We start from the raw sequence: 19,709 nt of genomic DNA, 5'->3' as shown, positions 1-19,709 counted from the left end.
TCCCAAGTCCGGGTCAATCTTCACTGACCTCTGAAACCATTCCCGAGCCTTCACCAGTTTACGCTCTGTCCAGAACAGTCTACAACAACAACATGGTAGGGATTCTTACACATTTATGTGCATGTTTCTTTGCCTAATATATTGCGGTAAACGACCTAAAAATTTGCCGTTAGTTAAGTTGCGTATTTTGTCTCAAGAGTTATATTCACCTCAGAAAAGGTTTGTTTGAAAGGTAAGACGATAATCGACTGAAAAAAATATATCTTTCTGGACCAAAAGTAATACTTTAATGATATTTACTTGCCTCAAATTTTTGTCAAGTGAGTGAGTGCTTTGGGTTTAACGTCATACTTAACAATTTTTCAATCATATGATGATGAAGGAATCCTTAGAGTGCATGTAATGTGCTTCTTGTTGCCGGACGCCTTACTGAAGGCAAGTAAGACGCGGGTCAACCAGTCCTTGCACTATCCCCTTCATGCTGAATGCCAAGTGAGGAAGTTACAACTTAGGTGTGACTCGATCCAGGATTGACCCTGGATCTACCGCTCCCGAAGCGGACGCTCTACCAACTATCCTATTGTGGCCAGTACTTTTTGGTCGAAAATTTGTCATTTACACTACATAGTTTTCCACAGTATCAGAGCCTTGTGTACATTTGCATGCAGGGGCTAATCCTGTAATCTACTTATAAAGCTGGGGCCACAATAGACAACGTATTTCACAGGTGATCTTGTCCACTCCGAAATTTGCTTGTATCAATCACGTCAGATAATAGCGGAGAAATATGCCAGTGATTTTACTCTGTTCACCTAGTGTGTATACTCCAGCGAAATTCAGCGATCAAGACGATATAGCTGATCAATCAAACAACGCAGAACTGTGCTGACCCGTGACATTCTGTTTGTGTCACAAGATTTACTCGGTCACATGACACAACCTACTGAGCACAGTTAACAGGAAAATCCCTCTACTGTGCCTGCAACTATGATGCGAGTATCATCAGCGTATTTCACTGACGATTAAGTTCGTCCCTTCAAGTGAAAAAATCTGCCTAATGTGTCCCTAGCTTAAGGTTGATGCCAGATGCCTACAGTGTAGCTCACCTATGTATACATAATAGCTAGAGGAACTAGAAGAAAAAGTATACAATGATTATTTCTTGAGAAGGCCAGCACCCCACAAGGGTCTTGTCAATAATTCTCAATTGCAGACATAATCCAAGACTCAACTTTTGGCCAATCAGACTCATTTTGAGATGGTTAGCACTACATTGTGTTCACACTTCTTCAGTGCAAACCTACACAATGACTCAACTTTTGGCCAATCACACTCTTTGAGAGGGTTAACACTACATTGTGTTCACAGTTCTTCAGTGCAAAACTACACAGTGACTCAACTTTTGGCCACTCAAACTCACTTTGAGATGGTTAGCACTACATTGTGTTCACAGTTCTTCAGTGCAAAACTACACAATGACTTAACTTTTGGCCTGTAAGTGTCGCTTTGAGATGACTAGCACTACATTGTGTTTACAGCTCTTCAGTGCAAAACTGGTCAATGACTAAACTTTTGGCAAATCAGACTCACTTTGAGACAGCCAGCAGCACATGGGGATCGTGTTCACATTTCTTCAGAGCATCCACGGATTTGGTCTTCCTCTGAGGACGCGGCTCCATGAAGATGGCTTCTGCCCACAGTATACCAGCATTTGGGCAGTCTTGCATTGCTGAAATAGTGGGATCAGTCAATCATTAATGGGATTTAAACAGTCTTGGTGAAATGGTGGGAACAAAGATCAAACCAGTCAATCATTAATGGGATTTAAACAGTCTTGCTGAAATGGTGGGAACAAAGATCAAATCAGTCAATCATTAATGGGATTTAAACAGTCTTGCTGAAATAGTGGGAACAAAGATCAAACCAGTCAATCAATAATGGGATTCAAACAGTCTTGGTGAAATGGTGGGAACAAAGATCAAATCAGTCAATCATTAATGGGATTTAAACAGTCTTGCTGAAATGGTGGAAATAATGACCAAAATCAATGACATATTAATGCCAAATTCCAGCTCCTGAAATAGAGGAAATCATGAATATATCAACACGAAATGCCACCAAGCACTGCTAACTGCTGAAAATAGTGGAAATAATGACATATTAATGGCAATGACATATTAAAGGCAAATCACCAAGCACTCTGCTAACTGTTAGTTTCTACACACCGAAATAAGATTGTGCATATATGAAAGGTTATTTATTTATCTGATTTATTTGATTGGTGTTTTAGATCCTATCCAAGAATATTTAACTTATACTACGGCCAGCATTATGCTGGCAGGAAACTGAGCAGAGACTGCAGGGTCTGCTTCAATATCTCGTGATTTATAATGAAGACACAGTTGTTTTCAATAGATCTAAGCAGACTCACCTTAGCTGGCCAAGGAAAATATATATAATTTATGTCTTCTGAAATCAAAAAGGACAGTGCCCACATGTATAAACCGTTTCTATGGTACAAAAACTGTGGCCCTTACCTTTTGCCATCAGAGTCTGTGCAATATTCTTTAGGCCTGCTCTGTTCTCCACTCTAACCGCTTCAAGCCTGGGACAGAAATACACAAATAATTGTACATCAATCTGCTGCTGTATTCTTAACTATAAAGGCCATACGATTAAATTAACTTTGGTGAAATTTAAGATCATTGAGGAAGAAAACTGTTTGACAGAAAATTTTCACCTGTACTGAAAATGCAAAACAATTCCACAAAGTTAATTTGTGATTTTAAGGATACAAATAAATCCTCAATGAAAACTGCTGAGTGTTTCTCTTCGCATGAATCCATCTTAATTTATTCATTTACAAGCTTTCTTAATAGTTTTTATGTGGTTTGTGTTAAACGTTGTTTTGTAAACTGGTCTTGCGATTATTGATCTGCAAAGTCAATTTTGGTTGAAGGAAAAGACAATAAATAAATTATCATGAGTTATTTAGGAAGAGGGCTGGAAACAGATTTAAACGACCACACACATTTTTTTCTGTTTTCAGTCTGATTAGTTAAAATGGTAGTCCTTTCCGGTGTCTTAATGAACGCAGTTTTGCTTACTGTGAACTGCGATATTTTGTTTGTGCTACATCACATAAACAAACAGCTGTACTTTTTAAACTCTCTATGGGATACTTTAGCTTGCATATATACATCTTGTCTGGTGTTTTCTTTTCTCTGAACAGATGGCATAAATCCCTTTTTTGGACACCCTGAAATGTAATTCATTTCATGCCTTTCTCTTAAAAAATAACTGACACCTGACAGAAAAAAAAAGTCTGACAAACTGTTTGTAAATGTTAACATCTGTGATTTACCAAAGCTCAGGGGCATGAGTATTCTTAAGTCGAGCTTTCTCCAGGATGGATCTGGCTTTGGTCAACTGCCCGGAATTCTCTTCTAGTCGTGACAACAACAACCACAGCCAGATTGACGTTGGACACTTCTTCAGCTGAAGAGAAAAAATACATAGTGTTGATTACTGACACTTAGATGTGTCCTGAACGAATCCAAATAAATATGTATCTTGACTTGTATTTTTTTTTGAATGTGTATGGGTCTTCACAAGGGCTGAATTGGAGAAGTTCAGTAAACATGTTTTTTCTATCTAATACCTCTCCTTACAAACTGGAATCAAAAAAGAAGATTCAAAGCCACATGACATACCCCCTGGTTATATGCTTCTCTTGCTTCAGCCATGTGACCTTCCTGCTCCTCAATCTGACCCTTCATCATCCACAACTGCTCAAGGTCAAGGACAAAAGAAAGTGTCATGGTCAAAAACAATAGGCCAAGGTCAGGGGGAAAAGTTTCATGGACAAAACAGCTTCTGGGTTAGCAATGAAAAGTTTAAAAAATAGATGAAGGATGAAACATTGTAATTTTACCATTATTATGGCCGCACAATGCCTGAGGTAATCATTGTATAAGGATGTATCAAACAATTCCTGCTATGTCCTCTCACATGGTTTATGAGAGCATGGTTTTTTACCTTGGGGAAATCCGGGTAATGTTTGACAGCCTCGTCTAGTAAAATCTTAGCATTCTCAATCTCCCTCAGACACCATTCCAGCTTCACTGACTTCATCATCACCTACAGCAACGAGAAATGAACAAGAAAATGTACATGTATGTAAATATGCTTGGGGTTTAATGTCAAACTTAACAATTTTTCAGTCATATCGCAATGAAACAAGAGGACATATATTTATCTAACACACAGTAAAATATATTTTTACAAAAATATACATGTATATGTAAAAGGAAGAACCACATTATCAAGGCCAGTAGTATGTCACCAATCCAGTTGGTGTGAGTTCAAGTCCAGCTCATGCTGGTTTCCTCTCTGGCCGTACACGGGCAGGTTCGCAATCAATGGTTGTGGGTTCCCCCCGCCCCCCCCTAATTCTGGTCGTCATCGGATAAGTGAAATATATTCTTGAGAATGCCTTAATAAACCAATAAAATAAATAAATAAAATTTATACATTATCAGGATTTGTAAGTATCAGATGTATATAAATGTTGACCATGAAAACTTTTATAATAACAAGGATGAAATCGAAATATTTCACAACATGTACCAGCGACTGCAAAAGAGCATGACACTGATGTGACTCTCAGAGACATAGCCCTCATTCACTTACCCGCGCTGTAGGGGCGCTGTTGCGAGCTTTCTGCAGAAGGCGTCGCGCTCTGTCAAACTCGTTATTCTCACTCTCCAGTTTAATAGCAGCCAACCAGATTTCTTCGCTGTTAGGGTTAGCCTGGAAGGCCAAGGCGAGGATACTTCTTGCTGCTGGGACATCACCCTGGGTACACAAGTAAATGTCACCTAACTATGGAAGTACAATGCCATTCAGCTCCCTCAATACATTCACCAGCTAGCTGTCACATCGTTTTCCCCATGCTCCTTTCTCACAGGAAACCGCTCTCCTCTCCCAGAGGTAAAGATGTCATGCACTCCACACAACAGTGTACAGAGTTAACAAAAAGCAGAGCAAGCTCAGTATGTATGTCAAATTGGTAGAAGGCAAGCAAACTCTCCACGACCACCTGAATGGCCATACACTTTTGACTGATTACTGCTACAAAGAGAGGGGAGCACCAAAACACCTCCCAGGATTAAATTGGAGTCGCCAGCTTACATGGAATTCTGGGATGTAGCTGAACCCTTGTATTGTGGTAGCCATGTACCCACAGTCCCATGTACTTACTGCCGCCTAACTGGGCCCATATACCTTGTACCAGCAGACTCTTGTAACCTTGTACCCATGAAATCCTTGTACTTACTGCCAGCCACTTGGACTTTGCCCCCATCAGCCAGAGCACCTCTGCCTTAGGACAGTGAGCCACGGCTCTCTGTAACAAAGCCTCCAGGGACTCTCTGTAAACAAATCATGAAGTGTAAACAACAACAAGTTCAAAATATATGTACTTTTTGATTCAAAATACTTATTTATTGGATTGGTGTTTTCCGCTGTACTCAAGAATATTTCACTGATACGATGGCGACCAGCATTATGGTGGGAGGATAAGCTGAATGAGCAAAACTGGATTGTGGCCTTATTACCCAAAATCCGCCACAAATTCGACCTCAGAGGTAACGTGAAAACATAATTCTGGAGCTTAAAATATATTGTGCACATCTGAACTGTACAGAAATTCTGCAAGGCATTCAGAGAACACCAGTAGCTCACCTGATTGAGCAGTTAGTAAAACTGCGCATACAGTCGACCAGTTCGTAAAACTGTTCAAATCATGTGATACATCTTAATATTGATGTCTATACCAAAATAAAGACGAATGATTGACAGTGTCATACAAAGATATTATTCTCTAATTGTCACAACTATGACTGTTTATCATAGCGTAAAGATTGCACAGCAGTGACTTAGTATGTTATGGAGTCGTAAATCAGTGCAGTGCTGAAAGACACTGTGGGGAGTTTGTGCACAAATTTACCGCAGAGGTCTTTGATATGCAAATTACAAACTGCATTTGGCAATCCATGTACTAGGGCTTTGAATGGCTGTGGAAATGTTAAGCTATGAGGTAAAAAACTTTCTTGGTCTTTGATATGTGAACCACTACTGACTATTGGGTGACCACTGGAACAAGATTGGCCAAAAACTTTAACCAAACTGGACACCGATACCACCACCGACAGCATCTCATCCCCCTCTCACAATACTTCTTATTTCGTACTGGTCAGCTAAAAATGACTTATCCAGATCAGATAATATTCCTCTAATATGCCAAATCATGCACTATGTTTGTTGTTGAAACTGTTGAAGATATAGGGTAGTCAGGGGTACTGTCATTCTTCCAGCTTATCCCATGTTTGCTAGGTGTTTGTTCTGACATATTCTGAAGGCATTATTCTGTCTAAGGGTTGAAACTGACCAATCCAACCAATGTAGTCTCTTCTCCAAAATCAAATTATTACTATGCACAAATTGCATTGAAAGTTGCTCTTTCTTTTGTGAAAAGGTTGAGGAATTAGGATGGTCCTCTTCTGTGACAACCCATCAGACATCAGGCATCAGACATCAGGCATCAGACATCAGACATCAGGCATCAGGCATCAGACATCAGGCTTCAGACATCAGACATCAGGCATCAGACATCAGGCATCAGACATCAGGCATCAGACATCAGGCTTCAGACACCAGACACCAGACACCAAGCATCAAACATCAGGCATCAGACATCAGACGATTTAGTCCAGGGCCCTCGGGTAAACAAATCAGGGTAGCATAAATAAGACACATGAAAACAGGTAATCTCACCTGGTGCCGTGGTTCTTCTCAAAGTAAGCTGCCCTTAGCCAGATACTCTTCTTGCTGGCAAACATGGTGAGTGCGTGAGCATAGATAGCCCGGGCACACTCGTAGGCATCATGCTGGGCACACTGCAAGAACACAAAGGAGTGGTGCACTTGACGGTAATAGCCCCCAAAAAATCTGATTTATTTATTTGACTGGTGTTTTGCGTTGTACTCAAGAATATTTCACTTATACGACAGCGGCCAGCATTGTGGTGGGAGGAAATCGTGCAGAGCCCAGAGAAACCCACGACCATCTGCAGGTTGCTGGCAGACCTTCCCACGCATGGCCAGAGAGGGAGCCAGCACGAGCTGGACTTGAACTCACAGCGATCGCACTGGTGAGAGACTCCTGGGTCATTACGCTGCACCACGGAGGCCCTAGCCACCAAAAAATTAAATACTGTAAATCTTCAATACTTTTCAGCCTCTAAAAGACTTTTTTCCATGGACTGGGCACAGGATTATTATGGAAATCACAATAAAACTGATTAATTTTTGTCACTAAAGATGTCAGCTTTGTAAAACTGTGCAGATTATTTCTCTATACCCCACAGATCTCTCAGAATGTTTTAAAACACTGGCTGTAGTGGTGAATAAAAAGGTTAAAGAATTAGGGTAAAACTGAAATGATTACATTTACCTGGAGTCAAAATCTATCATCTTATTATTGGAATAATGTTTTATTTTGTGCAGCAATTAAAATTCATGGCAACTTTGTATACAAGACATGATTACAGGCAAATAATCATACTTGTGCATTTTACTTAAACGAGATAATTTTCATACTGAATAAATGTAAAATAGTCTGTTTAGGTACTTGCCTTTATGCTCTCTAGAATGATGTTTAAATAGCCTCATATAAAAGTATATGGGGACATTGCACTTTGTCATCCTTAAAAAATCCAGGGCTAGTCTGCAGGGAATTCTCTTTTATTTTTTGGTATTAAATGTGGAAGTCAGGAATTGTATAACAAGTTATCTTGAAAAAAAAAATTCCATCAGAAATCCCAATACAAACTTAAGAGTATGGGTCCTTTTAACAAAGACGTTTTTACTGATGACATACTCACCGCCTCCGCATCATTCATCCAGGTGTGTTTTCTGTCTTCCTCCTCCACTCCAATACCAATCACAGCCCGGCTACAGGTAACAACCATTTTACACACTTAGTGATACACATATTTCTTTATTTACGAGGCTGATATTTTATGCTATAACTGAATGATCACAAATTTTGCCCCAAAATGTGCGTTATTAGAGGCGTATAAATATCATAAAATACTACTTCATGTGATGAAACCCATATACATAGCTTTAAGGGTTGCTGTACTATTCTACAGTGCAGTTTTCATTTTTAAGACTGATGGTAGAAATGAACTTTGTTTGGTGTTAGCATACAATGTGGGAAGGGGACTCACATGATTGCTTGGCAGGTGAAAATGCTGCCGGACTTTTCACAGTCCTCTGCGTCTTTGATCCACTGGTCTCTGTTGATTTCCACCATGTTGGCCCGCAGGGAGCTAAGGGCTGTAACAACGTAATCAAGAATGTTCAAACATATTTAGTATTTATTTACTGGACTAAAGCTAAATGCATTCTTGAGAGTTTTTCAACTTTACGACAGCAGTCAGTCTCAAGAATGAACAATTTTATTTATTTATTTATTTATTTGATTTGTGTTTTACGCCATACTCAAGAATACTTCACTTATATGACAGCGACCAGCATTATGGAGCGAGGAAACCAGGCAGAGCCCAGGGGAAACCCACCACAATCAACAGGTTGCAGACAGACCTTCCCACGTACGGCAAAGCTGAACACAGCTAAAGCACACCACTGACATTTGAGCCGAAATTGACTCACCTTCTCTCATGTGGTGCTCAGATTTCCAATGGCAAGGCCAGCAACTGAGAGCCATATTGGTAGAAGGTTAGTGATCTTCAAAGTATTCAATCATATTCTACCACTGTCCCCATTGGGTGTTTTGGGGGGGGGGTCATGTCGGGTTTCATTTGTGTTGTATGACAAGCCTCCTTTTGTCTCTATGCTTATCCTCACTGGAAAGACATGCTGAGGACACTTTTTAATGACCACACCAAAAACTCACCCCTCTCGACAATCTTCTCCACCATGTGCATGTTCCCGTTGGCTTCTTCCAGCTTAGCTGCCGTGATCCAAATCTGACGATCAGTCGGGATGTTTTCTCGAGCTTTGTTCAGAACTTTTCGTGCATTTTCATACGTCTCCAGTCTTGCCAGAGCCAACCACAACTGCCAAGAGACGAATCTAACTTAACACAATGCCTTCGCAATGAATTCAGTGTTCATAACAGTACATGAAACTCTTGTACATGAACTATTCAGAAATGAACAAAACACTTGGACGAAACTGGTTTAAATGACTCCCCTCAACATTAACACTGAGGACATTCTGATATGTCAAGTGCAAGAAATATTATATATCATTTTCGCTTATTCAAATGTCCACTACCAGTACATATTTTTTATTCATACCATCTTCTTTTAATGCATGCTGTATTAAATGTAAACTGCAAAGGAGATTCAGAAATGAACCATATTCAGAAATAAACCACATTCAGAAATGAACCACATTCAGAAATGAACCACACAAACATGTACAGTTTGTAATTTGCTTAAAACGCAATGGCATGTTCCCCTTAAATTTTGAAAACGTCATGACATCAAAACTGCCTTGATTTGGGCGCCACCAATGACATAACAACGTTCTATAATAAAAGAGAGATAAGCAACGGACATTTTGCATACAACATTGAACTGGATAATTGTAAATATTTATATTAAAAAAAATTTAATGAAACATTTTCAAAAAGAAAACGTCTACAATCTTATACCATGACAGGAGAAGCCTGTTTTTTTTTTGGAAGCATTGCTTTAAATGATTTCTTGCCTTGACATGCTGTAGTGTTTCTACATTTCACTGTTGGCGGGTGGTGTCCGCTACTTGCCAACTATTAGTTTAATCCAATAAATGTTATTAGTGTTATACCATCGTCAAAGTCAACTCCCCTTTCAAACAACCATGTCATGAGTTAAAGTACATGTGGTACAAAAGCCACGGGGATCTGCATTACAATATTTCACCTTTTTGTTAAAACAGCACTCTGAACAGAGACATTTTGCACTGAATTCCTAGATTATTTCACCTCTGAACAGAGACATTTTACACCGAATTCCTACAATATTTCACCTCTGAGCAGAGACATTTTACACTGAATTCCTAGAATATTTCACCTCTGAACAGAGACATTTTACACTGAATCCCTACAATATTTCACCCATGAGCAGAGACATTTTACACTGAATTGCTACAATATTTCACCTCTGAACAGAAACATTTTACACTGAATTGCTACAATATTTCACCTCTGAACAGCGACATTTTACACTGAATTGCTACAATATTTCACCTCTGAACAGCGACATTTTACACCGAATTCCTACAATATTTCACCCATGAGCAGAGACATTTTACACTGAATTGCTACAATATTTCACCTCTGAACAGAAACATTTTACACTGAATTGCTACAATATTTCACCTCTGAACAGCGACATTTTACACTGAATTGCTACAATATTTCACCTCTGAACAGCGACATTTTACACCGAATTCCTACAATATTCCATCTCTGAACAGAAACATTTTACACTGAATCCCTACAATATTTCACCTCTGAACAGAGACATTTTACACTGAATTCCTACAATATTTCACTTCTGAACAGAAACATTTTACACTGAATTCCTACAATATCTCACCTCTGAACAAAGACATTTTACACTGAATTCCTACAACATTTCTTGCCACGGTTATTAATCAAAAAGAAACACGGCCATGCACTTATAAGCAGGAATCCTTCCAGTGGACCATTTCTTGCAAGACTGCTTAATAGCCAGAATAAAGACTTAAAGGGAGCAGGAAATTCTTTACGACCGCTTTTTGTGTACCTCACAGCTCGTGGGACAGCACTCGACTGCTCGACTCAACATGATACGAGCATCTTCTTCATTCTCCAGTTCTACTGCAGCCTTCCACAAACGTACAGAGTTTGGCAACTGCTCCAGGGCTGAATCAAACAACAACAACATAATCTTCACTGTACCGGCAATGCATATTTTAATATCAGCTTCTCATTATTTCCTACATCAAATATCACAAATTCATCATTCTATGTTCAGTTTTAGAGTTATCGCAGTACAGAATGGGCCAACTGAAATACAAGTCCATGCCAACAGCTTAGTCAACTATATGTGAAAACTTTTAAGTCTTAAAACAGAAAAACGGTGTTTTATGTTTAAACTCTGCTTTTGACCAGAGCTAAATGTGGCATTTAAGACCTCAGAAGGGTACATTTCATAGATCAACTGTTGTTAAATGGCATACTCAAGGATTTTTTACTTATATTTATTTTTTTTATTTCCTTGGTGTTTCATGCTGTGTTCAAGGATATTTCTCTTTTACAGCGGTGGTCAGCATTATGTTGGTGGAGAAACTGGGCAAAGCCCAGGGGGAGACCCACGACCATCCGCAGGATGCTGGCAGAGCTTCCCATGTATGGCACGAGAGGAAGCCAGCATAAACTCACATCATAAAAGTCACATCCTAAACAGGGGTGTAATTTAAAATTTCCGAAAAGGTAAAATTGTTGGATATAAGGGGCACACATGCGCCCTTAATTTCAAATCACTTGAGACTTACCTTTCCTGAAGACTCTTTTCTTAGCCTTGAGTTCTGTCTCAATGTCGGCTGCCTTTATCCAGACCCTGACTGACTGTGGGATGTGACGCACTGCCTGAGCTATCACAGCTTTGCCCTGGTCTCCTGGCTGGTTAGCAAAAGAAATGAGGAACTGATTAGCTGGTTCACAGAAAATCGCACACAAGCAATTGTGGGATGTGACGCACTGCCTGAGCTATCACATCTTTGCCCTGGTCTCCTGGCTGGTTAGCAAAAGAAATGAGGAACTGATTAGCTGGTTCACAGAAAATCGCACACAAGCAATTGTGGGATGTGACGCACTGCCTGAGCTATCACATCTTTGCCCTGGTCTCCTGGCTGGTTAGCAAAAGAAATGAGGAACTGATTAGCTGGTTCATAGAAAATCTCAAACAAGAAATTGTGGGATGTGATGCACTGCCTGAGCTATCACATCTTTGCCCTGGTCTCCTGGCTGGTTAACAAATGAAATGAGGAACTGATTAGCTGGTTCATAGAAAATCCCAAACAAGAAATTGTGGGATGTGCAGTGCTGTCTGAGCTATCACGGCTTTGCCCTGGTCTCCTGGCTGGTTAACAAAAGGAAATGAGGAACTGATTAGTTGGTTCACAGAAAATCTCAAACAAGGAATTGTGGGATGTGCAGTGCTGTCTGAGCTATCACAGCCTTGCCCTGGTCTCCTGGCTGGTTAGCAAAAGAAATGAGGAACTGATTAGCTGGTTCATAGAAAATCTCAAACAAGAAACTGTGGGATGTGCGGCGCTGCCTGAGCTATCACAGCTTTGCCTTGGCCTCCTGGCTGGTTAACAAAAGAAATGAGGAACTGATTAGTAGTGCTGAAAGCAGAATATCTCATTTCTTTCTCAGCTTTTTGGAAAAGTAAAGATATGAATATGTTATTCATTAGATGATCTAACCATGTGAAGCGACCCCCCCCCCCCCACACCAATATTCCTCCTACAATTACGTGTACATTGGCCAAAACGAGCAGACCAGGTGTCTCCAAAATTAGAAGAAATAGGGTATCTTGCTTTCTGCTACATGTAGTCTGGCTGTGGCTTGAAGTTGGGATTTTCTTCGCTGTCTTACTATTTATGAACTTGAGTTCTGTCATATACGGGTATGTGAAACACTTTAGAGTATTGCTTAATGTACACATACATGTGAACATATAAAACACCAATCAAATAAATAAACAAAAAAAATAATATACACTGCCATAGGCACCACATGGCCACAAGCACAGTTGTAAGAGATGGTAAGTTTACAAGGTATTTAATGGCCCGATGACTTTGAAAAAATAGGTCACGATCAAGTCAATGAAAAACAGTAGGTTTCTTGTGCATGACTGTGCATATGTGGTACTAAATGTCCTGAGGACCATGAAAAAATAGGTCACGATCAAGTCATTGAAAAACAGTAGATTTCTTGTACATGACTGTGCACATGTGGTACTAAATGGCCCAATGACCTTGAAAAAATAGGTCAAGGTCAAGTCAATAAAAAAAAAACAAGTAGGTTACTGATACATGACTGTGCACATGTGGTACGTGCAAACATTTTATTGAAGCTGCTTAAAGATTTCAAGAGATATATTTACCAGGTTACAATTACAAAATATACCTTTAATGACCTTGAAAATTTTAACCAAGGTCACAGAAAATAAAAAGGATATTTTCCAATGCCTATGTGTACACATGCCACACTTTTATAAGCATTCAAGATGCACTGTGTTTACAAACTAACAGACAGATGGACTGACGCTAACCGTTGCAGCAACATCACTAACCCATGTTAAGCAGACAGCTAAAACAGAATTAAACTCCTTAAATGCTCACCATAAGCCTGGCAGCCTCCAGCCAGACATCCTCACTCTTGGGACATTCCTCACAGCCTTTCATGATCAGGTTCCTGGCTGCCTGCAGTTTCCCGGTGACCTCCTCCAGACGAGCAGACGCGATCCAGGCTGTGAATAAATAAACAAACAGGCCACATAAATAACAGAGTTATGTCATGGAATTCGTACAGATTTATATATATACTAATTTTCACAATAAAGCAATTAGGATATGAGATCTATGCGCAGGGTGCCAACTAACGTGAAGATTCTCTTTAGGAAACTGGGAGTCTGCCATTTGCAAGGCACTAGTCTACGACAGGTTTTCCTAATATGCCTGTTGAATGAAAGACATGATGAGGGGAGACGCTGGCTGATCCAGAGATGACATCATCAAAATGGAAATGTAATCCTACAGGTGTGCACCGAGAGGTCTGCTGCATGTAACTTTAATCTGGTTGGTGCTGTAAATCCCAGTGAATGAGGAGATATAGCTCCACCTACCTGGCGGATGTTTAGGGTTGGTTTCTCTCACGGACTTCAACAGCAGCCGAGCTTTCTTCACATCACTAGGAATTAAGAGAGGAAAAAAGCAAAATACAGGGATATAATGATTTGGTTTGAAGAAGAGCAAGATACAGTTTAGAAAGAAAACTGAAATGCATATAATTACGACATTTCGTAAATTCCAAAAGCCATATGAGAAAATTTCCCTCTTAAACAACTTGGTCCAAGCTGTGTAAAGACACAATGCTCTCTGCTCTTACACAACAGCTCAGTTGGTTAGCGCGCTAGCACAGCGTAATGATGCAGGAATCTCTCAACAATGCAGTTGCTGTGAGTTCAAGTCCAGCTCATGCTGGCTTCCTCTTCGGTCATAAGTGGGAAGGTCTGCAGCAACCTGCGGATGGTCGTGGGTTTCCCCTGGGCTCTGCCCAGTTTCCTTCCACCGTAATGCTGTCCATCGTCGTATAAGTGAAATATTCTTGAGTACGGTGTAAAACACCAATCAAATAAATAAATAAATAAATCTTACACAACACTGCTTGTGAACTAAATCTGTAGCTACACAGAAAAAGTAACATACTAACTGTAGCAGAAATATTTAGTATTTCTTTATTCACATGGGTAGTCCGTCTAATGAACAGCACATTCACACCTTTGCTTTCCAAAAAGCTGGACGAGAAGTGTAATTTTTCCCTATCAGCTCTACTAGCCACAGTCCAAAAAATGAAAAGAATTTTAATAGGGTATTACGCCAAAGAACTAAAGAGTACACCGCTCAGCCTGACTTCTCTTAGGTACATTATGTTTCCCATTTTCTGTACATATAAACAGTAAAATCATAGCTGCATTTTCTGCATTTAGTCAAAGGCTGATTAATGCCAGCCAAATATTAACCAACAGATAGCCGCCTTACTTAATGTCTCCTCCATGAGAGGGCAGCATTGATTGGAGATCTGTCAGGTAACCTTTAGGGTCAACAACAGTCTGGCCACTCACAGAGTCCGACACCTGAGACAAGATATAAAGCATTATGGTGAGTGAAAATATGACAAAGGCTAGCTATATCATGAAAAACAAAGGTAAAGGCTTTCTTAAACAATCAAAAAATTAATCTACAACTTTGAGCATGAGAATTTTAATCACCATTTGAAATTTTGGTATTCAAGGTTGCTGTTTTAGAAACAATTTTCGTTTTAAACTGTACATGCCTTTTTGAGCGTACGATTAACTTAATTTAGAATTTGAGACAACATTGCATAGTCATAGGATAACACCTATACTTATACATGTTGTTTTGGTGCCTTCAACGAAATTTTGCCAAGGAATAACCAACAATGAATGGACTTAAAATTATGGCTTTAATAGACATTATCATCTATTTCTCATGTTCTGTCACTATACATAGCTACCAGGGTAGCTGACTGACAAACCTGTTCTAACTTGATCCCCATCAGGGTGTTCCTGGCCTCTCCAATCTTCTGCATGTCGATATCACCGCCCGGCGTGGCAAACCCTGGGGTCAGGGCTCCACCATACGGGGTCGTCAGGCCCCCAAACTGTCAACAAAATAGTCCTCATCAGTGATCAACTGCCCCTGGTTTTACCGCGTTGAATTTAAATAGCATTTTGGACACACCATCACAGCTCAGGTGACAGCCTCTATGATGCCATATTCACAGTGCTGCTTCACTGAAATAATACGACTAGGATAGGAATGAATTATTATGCTTTAATAATGCCACTTCAGCAAATATTGTAAATGTTCTGGCAAGAATATGTCTAATAACATCATGGATGACACCCACATCAAACATACGGATGCTGAACCCATAAGTCCTGCCCTAAATGCTGAATGTCAAGCAAACATGCCACATATACCACATCTGAGACTTTGGTATGAAAGTCTTAAAATTTTGTGAGCTCTAACAACAAAAACACTTGATAATTTCCCTGATACATGTATAAACATCTCTATCATCATTGCAGATATCATAAAACAGGGATGTATATTCAAATAAAAAAGGTAAATACATAACCAAAAAGAAAATCAACAGCTTAAATCCAGTCACCTGTTCTCTGGCATCCAATGAGGTGGAAGTACCTGTCTGGGCTGCTGCTCTAGCCAATAGACTGTCGGGAACTGGGGTGTACCTATAACAGCCAACCAATCAAAAATATTTAAATCTTGCATCCTTACACCCAACACATGTGCATGAACAAGTTATATTTTACCTGCTTTTGTATTCTGAAGTCATGCATTTCTTAGTTATTCAAGTCAAAATTTTGGAATGTAACAAAGTATGTTACAAATATATTTTTAGTAATATGTTCTTATTTCTGTGGATAAAATACTTGTCTGGTTATTGGGGGACTAAATGGAGAAGAAAAATGACCTAATTAAAATTTATCTTTTGAGAAGATAAGAAATTCTACTCCTCTGCCATCAGTCCAGTAGTATTAGGAAAATGATGCTGCAGTAATCAAAATGAATCTTCTCAATGTCATGACAGAAGCTTAGAACTAGCACACCTGTATCAGGTTTCTACATGGTACGGCCAGTGTTTGACCATTTCATAAGCAGACTACAGGAAAACAAGTCGTGCATTAATTGGATGCCCTGCACAGCATATAACAGATGTTCCCTTACTTCTCTTTCTTTGGATTCCTCTGATGTTTGTTCCTGACATCTCCTACCTCAGGTACGTTCATCCAATCATCGTAGCTCACCTCTGCCAGATCTCTCTGAAACCCAGTTATGACAAAGATGATTCATTTGAAATTATTGGTGTTCTACATCCTTACTAGAAGAACATTTCAGTTGCTGGGAGGAAAACTGGTCAGTATTATGGTGGGAGGAAACCCACCACCATTATGGTCGGAGGAAACCGGCCAGCATTATGGTGTGAGGAAACTGGCCAGCATTATGGTGGGAGGAAACTGGTCAGTATTATGGTGGGGGGAAACCCACCAGCATTATGGTGGGAGGAAATCGGCCAGCATTATGGTGGGAGGAAACAGGCCAGCATTATGGTGTGAGGAAACTGGCCAGCATTATGGTGGGAGGAAACTGGCCAGTATTATGGTGTATTGTATTTGATTGGAATTTTATGCCGTAGTCAAGAATACCTCAATCATAAGGCGGCACCAAGTATTATGGTGGGAGGAAACCAGGATGAGCCCGGGGGAAAGCCATGACCATCTGCAGGTTCCTGGCAGACCTTCCCATGAATGACTGGAGACGAATCCAGCAAGAGCTGGACTTGAACTAACAGCGACCGCATAGTTGAAAGGCTCCTGAGTCAATGCGCCACACTGGCACGCTAACCACTTTGCCACAGATATATAAGATCGCAGTCAAGGAAACCCGTGTTCCTTAGATAAATTACAAGTTAGTGAATTTTATCAGGTCTGACACTCAGATGTGCTCAATATTTGTGCAAGACAAATGATGCTTCGACCCGTACCTACAGGGTTCTCGCAACTGAAAGACAAACATCTTAACAAATATACCAAGACCTGTTTCTACGTAAGGTACTGAATGGATACAACAACATGTATCCCATGGTAGTGCTCGCTGTAGAGTTTCAGTTCACCTAGTCACAAAACCTCCGACATTGCCGGGAACAAGAAATAATTGGCCTAACTCCATTGTTTGAATACCAAGTGTGAAACTACAATAAGACTGCCAAGTTTAAGTCTTAAGGGAACCAACTTAGGTAACCAGTCCTCCATCTCAGTGAGTCTACGAAACAACCATTAATCTCCATCCCACAATTCTCAAGGACAAACCTTCAAATCTGAAAACTGTTGCTGGATTTTTGGTCTTTCCTGACGAAATTTTTCGATTTCTTCTTTCAGCCTTTTCTCTCTTCTCTCTTTTCGCTTCTCATCCATGCGTTTATCTATTGCCTCATAAATTGCATCTGCTTCTTCGTCGTCTTTCTCATAAGGATCTTTGTTACACAAACTTCCTCCATAGCCAGCAAACTGTAGAATAAACACAGAAGTATGTATGTCAACAGTTCCATTGTGCTGAAAAGAAAATTTCTCAACACAAGCATCCACCTAATGTTCACCCCATGACAATGTCCACAATTATTTCAACAATCCAATTCTGTCTTTAGGAAATAGACATTTAAAAAAATAATATTTGCAATTACATATAAAAAATAAAAATTTCTGTTCATGTAATAAGGATTGTCAGTACAGCATTCTACCTAAAACTGTAAATACTGTTGGGCATAATGTGTAATTTGTTTTGTGGGACTTTTGGTAAATGTGGGTTCTATCAATTATAAATATCATTTATTTATTACTATTTATCATTTTATATCAATTTCATTATTCACCACCAGATATTTTTTCTTACCTCATCATAATTAGCATCATTCAAATCCTCTTCGTCATCATCGTCATTGTCTCGTTTTTTCTTAATGGGTGGAGCATGGCGGTCATCACTGAAACAGACAAAAGAGTCTGTGACACAAGTTCAATGAAACATACAAAAGACGATCAATGAAACAGACAAATGACTTTGTGACAGACATCCACTGAAACCTCTTGATATTTAATTAGACAAATTGCGTGCACACAGACATTCAAAACAAATGACAGATTCTGATAGATATTCACTGAAAAAATAAATGAGACAAAAAACACATTCAATGACATAGACAAATGAGACATCTGTGGTTTTATTACATCCATGACATGACAAGACATTCAAAGAAACAGACCAACAAGACATGGAACATGCAATCATTGAAATGAACAAATGGGATAAAAGACTTTACTAAAAATTCACAATTATCTTAACATGACTCTTATATATATACAAGTAAATAGTGGGTGACACGACTTTTCAAAATAGCGATGGTGGGACTCTCAGTGGTGTCAAAGTTCTAACAATTGATGCAACAACAAGAAAGCGAGTAAATTAGTTTAATCGTTGGGAGAATCAAATTAAGAAAGATATTTTTAAAAAAGCCAAAAGTGAAACAAAACAATATATTTCAAACTTCCATACTTACGATATGTCATCAGCATCTCTGGCTGGTCCAATATCAGATCGTGTTGTGAAACCGGTGGCACTGAAATAGTCAGAAAATTACAATTTATAACAGACAGGTCTCCGATTTTAAAAAAAGAGAAACAACCAGCCCCATAAAATTGAAACAAACCGACAAAAACATGAAAGGAACAAATGTACTGCGATCAAGGTTCATTTCCTGAAATTATCACTTGTCGTAACTAGAGTGAAAACTGGACCTTCTATAACAAACGCTTTCACTCCGCACACAATGCTGTCTCAAATGTTAAATTCAGGGTAAATTACATAATTATAAAATGGACTAATAGCCTAATGTCATCATTCTGGGAAAACAGTAGTCTTACCCTCTTCCTAGACCGGGGACATATCCTAAAGGCGCCGGTAACCCTAGAAAACTTTTCTTTTTCTTGTTGATCAATGACTGTGCCGACATCTTTGCGTAGTGTCGTTGTTGTATATAGCCAAAGGGGTCATCTGCAATTTTCTCCAAAAAGGGCAATAGGATGTTCTACAGCCAACACTTCACCAAGGAAGCAAGGATCAAGGAATTCGTTGATTCTCCTGATAGTTAGAAAGATCCAATTGTCAAGATTTATCTGTCAGAATTTATTTCGTGGTGTAACGATAGAAAACGCCCTCACTTTATTTGTGATATTTGGCAATACTTGCCTTCCATGGATT

At 39.5% G+C, this 19,709-nt stretch overlaps 1 protein-coding gene across 1 annotated transcript in view; it reads right to left on the bottom strand.

Annotated features, from left to right (window-relative positions):
* The window catches only part of LOC135463751 (pre-mRNA-processing factor 6-like), a 21,271-nt gene extending 1,802 nt beyond the window's left edge, over nucleotides 1-19,469 (bottom strand). The window contains exons 1-24 of the mRNA XM_064741173.1: nucleotides 19,373-19,469; nucleotides 19,009-19,068; nucleotides 18,348-18,435; nucleotides 17,768-17,965; nucleotides 16,626-16,720; nucleotides 16,048-16,129; nucleotides 15,409-15,534; nucleotides 14,892-14,986; nucleotides 13,976-14,040; nucleotides 13,473-13,600; nucleotides 11,616-11,742; nucleotides 10,865-10,983; nucleotides 8,983-9,145; nucleotides 8,294-8,402; nucleotides 7,946-8,015; nucleotides 6,838-6,959; nucleotides 5,339-5,432; nucleotides 4,693-4,857; nucleotides 4,039-4,140; nucleotides 3,714-3,788; nucleotides 3,365-3,498; nucleotides 2,538-2,605; nucleotides 1,591-1,729; nucleotides 18-79 (exon numbers count right to left, since the gene is read on the bottom strand). Coding sequence (XP_064597243.1) covers nucleotides 18-79; nucleotides 1,591-1,729; nucleotides 2,538-2,605; nucleotides 3,365-3,498; nucleotides 3,714-3,788; nucleotides 4,039-4,140; nucleotides 4,693-4,857; nucleotides 5,339-5,432; nucleotides 6,838-6,959; nucleotides 7,946-8,015; nucleotides 8,294-8,402; nucleotides 8,983-9,145; nucleotides 10,865-10,983; nucleotides 11,616-11,742; nucleotides 13,473-13,600; nucleotides 13,976-14,040; nucleotides 14,892-14,986; nucleotides 15,409-15,534; nucleotides 16,048-16,129; nucleotides 16,626-16,720; nucleotides 17,768-17,965; nucleotides 18,348-18,435; nucleotides 19,009-19,068; nucleotides 19,373-19,461 — 2,575 coding nt within the window. The 5' untranslated portion in view covers nucleotides 19,462-19,469. The remainder of the gene's footprint in view (nucleotides 1-17; nucleotides 80-1,590; nucleotides 1,730-2,537; nucleotides 2,606-3,364; nucleotides 3,499-3,713; nucleotides 3,789-4,038; nucleotides 4,141-4,692; nucleotides 4,858-5,338; nucleotides 5,433-6,837; nucleotides 6,960-7,945; nucleotides 8,016-8,293; nucleotides 8,403-8,982; nucleotides 9,146-10,864; nucleotides 10,984-11,615; nucleotides 11,743-13,472; nucleotides 13,601-13,975; nucleotides 14,041-14,891; nucleotides 14,987-15,408; nucleotides 15,535-16,047; nucleotides 16,130-16,625; nucleotides 16,721-17,767; nucleotides 17,966-18,347; nucleotides 18,436-19,008; nucleotides 19,069-19,372) is intronic.
* Between the last annotated feature and the right edge of the window lie 240 nt (nucleotides 19,470-19,709).

Source organism: Liolophura sinensis, chromosome 3, assembly GCF_032854445.1.
Source record: "Liolophura sinensis isolate JHLJ2023 chromosome 3, CUHK_Ljap_v2, whole genome shotgun sequence".
In the NCBI taxonomy this organism is placed as follows: domain Eukaryota; kingdom Metazoa; phylum Mollusca; class Polyplacophora; order Chitonida; family Chitonidae; genus Liolophura; species Liolophura sinensis.
This window is presented reverse-complemented; position numbering and strand designations above follow the sequence as displayed.